The 8260-nt window shown below is 39.0% G+C and overlaps 2 protein-coding genes across 2 annotated transcripts in view; one reads left to right on the top strand and one right to left on the bottom strand.

Annotated features, from left to right (window-relative positions):
- Positions 1–1967, top strand: part of psme3 (proteasome activator subunit 3) — a 4792-nt gene extending 2825 nt beyond the window's left edge. The window contains exons 4-10 of the mRNA XM_014032785.1: positions 168–272; positions 357–405; positions 494–612; positions 866–1002; positions 1099–1153; positions 1286–1372; positions 1450–1967. Coding sequence (XP_013888239.1) covers positions 168–272; positions 357–405; positions 494–612; positions 866–1002; positions 1099–1153; positions 1286–1372; positions 1450–1530 — 633 coding nt within the window. The 3' untranslated portion in view covers positions 1531–1967. The remainder of the gene's footprint in view (positions 1–167; positions 273–356; positions 406–493; positions 613–865; positions 1003–1098; positions 1154–1285; positions 1373–1449) is intronic.
- A 4189-nt stretch (positions 1968–6156) lies between these two features.
- Positions 6157–7929, bottom strand: g6pc1a.1 (glucose-6-phosphatase catalytic subunit 1a, tandem duplicate 1; the record flags this gene model as incomplete). The annotated part of the gene is given in 3 exon segments (XM_014032765.1): positions 6157–7056; positions 7625–7740; positions 7824–7929. Coding segments are annotated over 3 exon segments (725 nt in total), but the record flags the coding sequence as incomplete, so codon positions are not given.
- Between the last annotated feature and the right edge of the window lie 331 nt (positions 7930–8260).

Genomic DNA, 8260 nt, shown 5'->3' with positions numbered 1-8260 from the left:
AAATTCCAGTGAAATATATTTATGTTTGTGGTTGTAATGTGACAAAATATGGAAAAGTTCAAGGGGTATGAATACTTTTGCAAACCACTGTACGTGTGCTGAAAAGCTGAAATTTTGATTTCAGATAAATGGTTCAATTTAAATCAAATTCAGTTTGTAACTTTCAGGATCCAAGCATAAACATCTCTGAGCTGAAGGACATTCACTCAGAGATTAACCTGACAGTACCGGACCCCATCTTGCTCTCAAACCTCCATGACGGACTTGAAGGGGTGAGTTTCAGACTTTCAGACTTCCACCTCCATGATACTCACGTTTGCTGAAGCATCTCTAACCCTGTCGGGTCTGTTCTACAGCCCAACGCCAAAAAGAGAAAGCTGGAGGATGAAAGTGGGAATGACATGAGTGAGTACCGTTTGAGTGGTCCGACGCTTCCCCCCCCCCCCGCTGGCTCGTACGTTTGATTTATTTCTCTTCTTCCCTGGTCTCTCAGAGACGGGCACGAAGGTGTTCGTCATGCCTGGAGGGATGATGAAGTGCAACGCAAACCTGGTTGACCTGATAGAAAAGGTCAAGCCGGAGATCCGGACACTCATAGAGAAATGTAACACAGTGAGTCACGAGAAGCGCCTCTTATTTCCTCTGTTAGTTCTGGTTTATAATCTGACATTATCAGGATCAGATTTGCACAAACAACACTTACTGATAATAAACACGATGCTCCATGACTAAATGTTTCAGGTATTAAAGGTGAAAAACCAAATTAATTACCAGTTAATAGAAATGTTTATCCCACATCTTGACTGATTGTCTCCCACATACTGCAGACTTGTTGTTTTTGAGCACGGTTCTGTTCTTCCTGCAGGTTAAAATGTGGGTTCAGCTCCTCATCCCCAGAATAGAGGACGGCAACAACTTCGGCGTGTCGATCCAGGAGGAGACGGTAGCAGAACTCCGCACGGTCGAAGGGGAGGCAGCGTCGTACCTCGACCAGATATCAAGGTTCACCTCGGATTACAAACCGTTTCATCCAAACTCACTTTGTGCTTTTAATGGTTTCGAAGTCTTAATGTAAACGTGTTTTCTTTTAAACTGTAGATACTACATCACAAGGGCAAAGCTGGTTTCAAAAATAGCCAAATATCCACATGTGGTGAGTAAATGCTGACAGCACAAAAGCAAGTCGAGCAGAGCAAATAAGTTTTTGTGTTTTCTGAGTTTTTACTGTTCAAATTAAGTTTATCCAGATCTCTAAGTTTTCCCTTTTTGTTTGTCTCTAAACCAGGAGGACTACCGGCGCACAGTTACAGAGATAGATGAGAAGGAGTACATCAGTCTGAAGATCATCGTTTCAGAGCTCAGAAATCAATATGTAGGTTTTCATCTCTTTTTTTATTATCCCCCCATTTTTTTTCCTCTTTAATTGAGACCAACTGTTTTCCTTCTAAGGTAACGTTACACGACATGATTCTGAAGAACATTGAGAAGATCAAGAGGCCTCGAAGCAGTAACACAGATGCGTTGTACTGATGTTCGTCCAGCCGCCTCCGCCTGACCCCCGCCTGCAGGTCAACAGCAAGACTTTCACCCACATCCATACAATCAACTGATCGGAAACATAGCTTCATAGATGGCCCCCCGCTCGTGTTTTTTTCTTTTGTTTGTTTTTATTGTAAGTTTTTTGTTTTAAATCTCTCGAGAAACTTACATTTTCTCTCAGAAAATGGAAAACTGAATCCTAGACAACATAAAGCTCTATGTATTTTTTAATTTTAATTAAATGTTTTGTCTTCTGACCTTTTTTCTCCTGATGTGTGCTCTGGCTTGTCTTTCACTTTGTCCTGCATTCACAGTCTTCTGCATCTGTGGAGTAAAACATTAGAGGATGTGCAGAACAAAAGTGGTTCTGCTCTGAATGTTTGACATTAAATCGTATTGTTGGGAGATTAAAAGTGAAACAAGTTTTATCTTTATGGGTTTAGTGGTTTTTAACCAGAACATCTGTTATGTTGGAGCTTTGATGCTGTTGAGTTTATTGATTCAATGGGATCTGCCTATAAGCTGATTCAGTTGAATAGAAATGTAACAGTTGCTCCTGTTGGCCTGCAGGTGTCGCTGTAAATATATCTGAGCTTCACAGGAACAACTAGTTTCCTCTCAAAACACTGAGGTGAACACTGACCGGATGGATTGTAGGATATTTAGTTCATAATAAACAAATGAGTCAGATTAACATTTAGACTAACTTTAATCTAATCAGAATCCCAGTTTCACTAAACAGTACAAATTAACAGAAAAAAGCACAAGAATAGCAAAAAGAAGCAGAACTATAGCTGAAATAGCAGAAAACAGCTAAAGTTAGCACAAGTAATTTAAAGGAAGCATAACCAAAGCAAAATATATGAAAAGCAGTGAAGATTTATAAATAATTTGAAAGGTTTTAAGCAGTTGAAACATATCCCCATTCAAAGTCAATGGGGAAAAAGTAGCTAAAAAAGTATTAACAGCTGTAATACCATGAGTCATTGCTGGAATGGCATTAAAAAGCTGAACGTTTTGATATAAGAATTGTTGAAATAGCACAAAAATTGTAGAAGAGGTAGCAGTCCAAAAAGCGTACGGAAGAATTATAGAAAATAGAATAATAGAACTGTAATCTGGATCTTTACTCAGAGTTGCTGCATAACTCATATTTCAGGACGCTCATGCAGATGCACTGAAGTGGAGAGAGTTAAAAATTAAAATCGGAGTCTCTGACCTCTCCTCTGTCGGAGAGGCAATCCAAAAGTGGGCCAAAGTTCTCCAGAGCTAGAAAAAAAAAACATTTCAAGGTCAACAATCTTTTTCCACAACATCCATTTTCTATAGCAGCCTCAGCGTGACGGACAGCTGCCATCCATCTSCAGTGATTGACGGGACGTGGGGACACCTAAACGGGCTTTCAGGACGCACACAAGCTCCAGGCTTATTTTAGGCCGGTGGGAARAAGCTGAAACTAGAAGAAACAAAATGCTAGCTGGAGCCAAGGGGGTGGCATGGCCACCACAGACAAATCTATGCCCCCCCCAATGGCCACCCTGCTGTACACACCCCTTCCACAGTGAAACAACTTTTAGGGGTGTAATAATCCTCCGAAACAGTTGGTGGCAGTGTTTAACAGTTTGAAACATCACCAAGCTCAAAGAAGTAACAAAAAAGAGATTGTTTTCTTTATATACAGAACATGTAACATGCCTATAAGGACAAAAGGAAATTACCAAAACACAAAGATCTGCAGAAACCTTCAAGTAAAAAAAAACAAAACAAAAAAAAAAACGTAATTTTCTTGGCCACCCCAGTGTGAGTAGTGGTCCCCGTCTGGCCACCCCTGAGAAATGTCTGGCTCCGCCACTGGCTAAAGCATTATAATAAAAAAATAATGGATTGAAATAATCTGCGGTCCAGAGTTTGTGACGTCAGCTGCTGTGCCGTAAATGTCCCCAAACTGAGCTGTTTGTTGATTTTTCTGCACTGAATGAAGAGATAAGATAAGGTTACTAAACCAAAAAGAACTGGGGTTGACAGATGCAGATGTTCACTGAATGTAAACAGTTACTCAATGTCCCTGAAGTCCTTCTAACCCCGGCCCACATGCTCTGCAGACCCACAGCAGCAGATAGGACTTCTAAAGATAAGCATCAGAATTAAAAGATAAAAAGCACATAAAGTCATTCTGAAGGAAACGTCCCACACCCACAACAAAACCCATCTGAACCTTGTTTACCTCATTTACTGTACTGACATTACATACAAGTGCTGTTCAAAAGAATCATATGAGCAGACATATTTAAATATGAGATAAAAAAAACAACAAGCAAATAAAACCCCAATTGTGTAGTTTGTGTTTTACTCATAGTTTCCTGATGTTATTTCTGCATAAACTGGTGTTTTTATTTAATCCCAGGATCGTCTCTGTTAAACTGAACCACACTGATCAGGAGCTGAACATCTACTTTCACACTTTCTGTTGTTTCAATAACAAACACTTCATTTACTGGAGTTTTTTTTATCTATTTACATGTGCATTCCTTATTGGCCCACRCCATTAAAGTTGATTATTTTTAAAGACAATCATTTAAATATAACTCAGTYTATGAATGTGGCTGTAGTTTGATAAATATTTCCAGTATGACTAATATTTAGAATAGCTCTTACTCATAAATGAAGTTCATAAAATCAATATTTAAAGATTAAAAGTTATTCTTTTCAAAGTTTTTGCCAAAATGTCTGATGAGTGTTTTCTGATTTGTCCAGTTCCTGTGCATGTACTCTGCTTGTGCACATTGCTTCATGTAATGAGCAGCTATTGATCGACGCTCAGGAGTGTACAAACTGTTCAGGAAATCAAAAGTCGAAGGTATTTGCTGCAGAACTCCGCAGCAATTTAAACAAAGAGCCAAAGAGCAAAAACTTCAATATGATTAATAAATGGTTCAGTTTTCTGTTTCYTCTCATTTTTACATGAAAAGTGAGAAAACATTTCTTTTATTGTTGAATTCTTGTCCAACATTCAGACTATTAAGCTTCATTTTTCATGGTTTTCAGCACATATCTCATTCTGCAGTTTTTAATCAAAATGTTCAGCTCCTTCAGGACATTCCAGCTCAGACTTTTGGMATTTCAGCAATTTATGTTTTGAGATATTTAGCTTTTTCTGCCGTTGTTTTTCTCATTGAAAATGAACAGAGCTGTCTTCAACATCTGAAATTAAAACCTTTGAAAATGTTCAAATATATTTACTGAACTTTTACTTCTGGTTTTGCTTCTTTTTTTACTCCTTGTACTAATATCAGCTTCCTTCTGCTTCAATTTAGCTGATTTTAGCTTTTTTTCTGCTTTCTAAGCTATCATTCTGACTTTTTTTAATTTTGTGTTTCTTTCAGCTTTTTTGATCTTTTTGTGCTTCTTTTAGCTGCTTTCTGCTAATTTAAGCTGTTTTCTGTTTTAAGCTAACTTTTAGCTAATTTGCGATTTTTTTTTCAGCTAATTTCATCTTTTTGTGATAATTTCAGCGTCTTACTGCTTAATTCCGAAAACATGCTCTTTCTGTTTCTTTGTGCTAATTTTAGCTACTTCAGCTACTTTCAGCTAGTTCAAACCATTTTTTTTTGGCTAGTGTCAGGTTTTCTTTARCTATTCAGCAAAAAATCTTTCAGCATTAAGCATTCACTGCATTTTAACAGGAAATGCTAATCCTCCAGTAACAAGTGCTTTCACTTTAAGTAGCTTAAATTCAGCTGCAGATTGTAATATCGCTACTTGCAGGCGAAACAAGAGGACAAAGGTGTGTGAGCGTGACCTCTGCCACCCTGCTGATTTCAGCACCGTGTGTTCAAATCTCCCTTGATATGTAATCCGACCAACGTGGGCCACTGAGCCCGAAGCGTTAAAGAACACGCGTGTTGTCTTCGYCGCTTTCCGCCCCTTGACCCCCAGCGTCTCTTAAAGGAGCGTGGCTGTTGTGAAAGGCAGAGTCACGGCGCAGAGTGACGGGAGCATGCTCTGGTTAATATTTAATGGTTGTTCCAGTCAGGGAAGTATTCAGCGTGGCTCTGAAGCACTCCCAGAAAACAGCACTCTTTACAGAAGACCAGTGATTGCAAAAAAAAAAAGTTGTTTTATTTACCAAAAATAATGCAGTTTTACAAAAAAATCTTTCTAAAAGCTTTCTGTCAATTATTGTCCCTATAAAAGCATCATTAAAACATATATTTTTGTTGAGTTTGTACAAAGAGCATTCTTTAAAAAAACAACTATCGAGGATATGCAGAATACTTTTCACAGGTTTTGTGATAGTTGCTGCAAGACAAACTACAGGAAGTTACGGAGCCCCCAAGGGGACATGGGAGATTTAATTTCTTTTGCGTTCCCACGCAATAGTATTGTGTTACCTCGCAATACCTTTTGCGTTCTCTCGCAAAAAACGTTTATCACTGTTTGCCTGCCGGTTTATTAACAAACTCACATGTTYACCRTTAGCGAGTTAGCCTACTGCTTTAATTCAGCTTCAGAATGAATATATCACACAACTACGCATTGAAGTATGTCATATGCTGATATTTTAACACAGTGCAGCCACGCAACATCAATGTTAATTTCACGAATTTGTGGCGGCACATCCTGTTTTGGTAACCGGATATTTCAAAATAAAAGTCTGATTTAATTCRGTTCGTGTACAAAACAATTTTTTGCGTGGGAACGCAAAACAATTTTGCGAGATAACGCAAAAGTATTGCGAGGTAACGCAATATTATTGCAAGGTAACGCAATAACGCGTGGGAATGCAAAAGGAAAAAAATCTCCCCACGTCCCCTTGCGGGCTCCGTAGGAAGTGCTTTGTGAGGAAAGAAAAAATATTTGTACAGCCAAAAATAAAAAACAAAAACAAAAAACCCCCAATAACAATAAAAAATGATAATAATTGGATTTACTTATAGTGCTGATTTGCCAGATTAAATAAATTTGGGGAAAAAAGTTAAAATTAGTGTTTTACTTTAGTTAAGTAAGATCTAAGTCACAAGGTTTTTTCATCTCCTCTTCTCTTGCAAATCCTGCAGAGAACCCAGGGAACCAGAGTGGTCGGGATTAAAAGTGCAACAGCACTCTTCCCAAAAGATAAAACATAAAAAGTCAGCTGGTTCTCAGAGGCAAATGTCCAGTCGTCCAGCAGATGCAACAGGAACAAAGAGGTGATGATGCACCCTAGCTTGAAAGTGGAACCCCCGGTCCTGGCGCTGTGGTGGATCGGCGCGTGCAGGCCCAGTCCGAGTCCGGACAGGCTGCCCATGTTACGCAGGAGGCTCGCAAACGGCGTGGTGTCCAGGTGGACCCACTCGGGCCTGACGCACCATTTCTGGGCTTTGTCCAGAGTCCAGAGCAGGTCCACGCCCATGGCTTTCAGCAGGACGTAGAAGCCGACGGCGAAGAGCGTCAGGAAGGTGGTGATGATCAGGTACTCGCTCAGGCTGGCGCTGTAGATCCACTTCTGTTTGGAAACCATCTCAGCTACAAGAAGTCCTGAAACACACAGAGGTGGGGTCTTAAAGGCCCTGTGACATGTCTATCCTTCAAAAAGTCAAAGAAAACATCTTTATACTGAAAAAAAAAACAGGTTTAACACACATGATTTTACCCATTTTGTCACATTACTTTTGAACTTGGCTCAGCCAAAATGAAACAGGAAGTGACATCAAAGGGGAACTCTTTAATAAAATAAACTCCTTGGTCTTTATTTATTAAAACAATATTATTTAAACTTTATCTCCTCTTCATCTCTCTTTGATAGCGACTCAAAATAATCTAGACTAACTTCAGATTCTTCTCTACAGTCTGTGTTATCAGCTGTTGTAACAACGCTCTGTTGACATGCAGACATTCCCCTTTGACATCACTTCCTGTTACTTCATATGCAAATATCTCAACAACTGTTCATCTCAGCGGCGTGAAATTTATTTTTGCAATATGCTATCAATGTTATCTTTTCAAAAATGTATTCATATTTTTTTTTACAAAAACTTGATGTCACAGGAACTTTAAAGCATTTAGCATCACGTTTTAGAGGAATTTACGATCAGATTGAACAGACCTGTGACGACTCCTGCAACTACCTGATGGGGAAAGTGAGCTGCCATGAAGACCCTGGACATGCAGACCACCAGCACCACCAGGACCATGAGGGCCCACAGTCCCACCTGCAACAGTCTGTCAGAGTGAACACTTAACGTCAGTGGAAAAACAAATCTCCGTTTCTGTAAAAACACCTGAGTGAATTAGAAAAGACTCACCTGTAAAGCAAAGGTGGGCATCGTTTTTCTGTTGCGATGGAAAGAAGCGCAGTTACCATCACGTACCAGACCCCCGCTGCGGCCATAGCATGACCCGAGGGGCTTCCTAAAAGAAACGCATCAACACTTTAACTTCTCTTCATGTAGGTGTTCAGGTCATTTATATTAAATAGAATTTAAAAAGCATAGATAACTGAATAACTGATTTTCCTCCAGTGTATTTCACCGTCTATTATCTGATTTTTAAAGGAAAAAACTTAATTTTCTCCATAAAATAACTTTAAAGTAATTAGCAAATTATCCAAGTTTCAGGAATATACTGTACCTTTACCAGAAGTAATAAAGTCTAATTTTGCCAATGCAATGAAATAATTAAGGGGCAATATTATGTAAAATCTACTTTTTTGAGTTTTATATCATGTTATAATGTTATACTC

The sequence above is a fragment of the Austrofundulus limnaeus genome, unplaced genomic scaffold (assembly GCF_001266775.1).
Source record: "Austrofundulus limnaeus strain Quisiro unplaced genomic scaffold, Austrofundulus_limnaeus-1.0 Scaffold7, whole genome shotgun sequence".
Lineage (NCBI taxonomy): Eukaryota > Metazoa > Chordata > Actinopteri > Cyprinodontiformes > Rivulidae > Austrofundulus > Austrofundulus limnaeus.
This window is presented reverse-complemented; position numbering and strand designations above follow the sequence as displayed.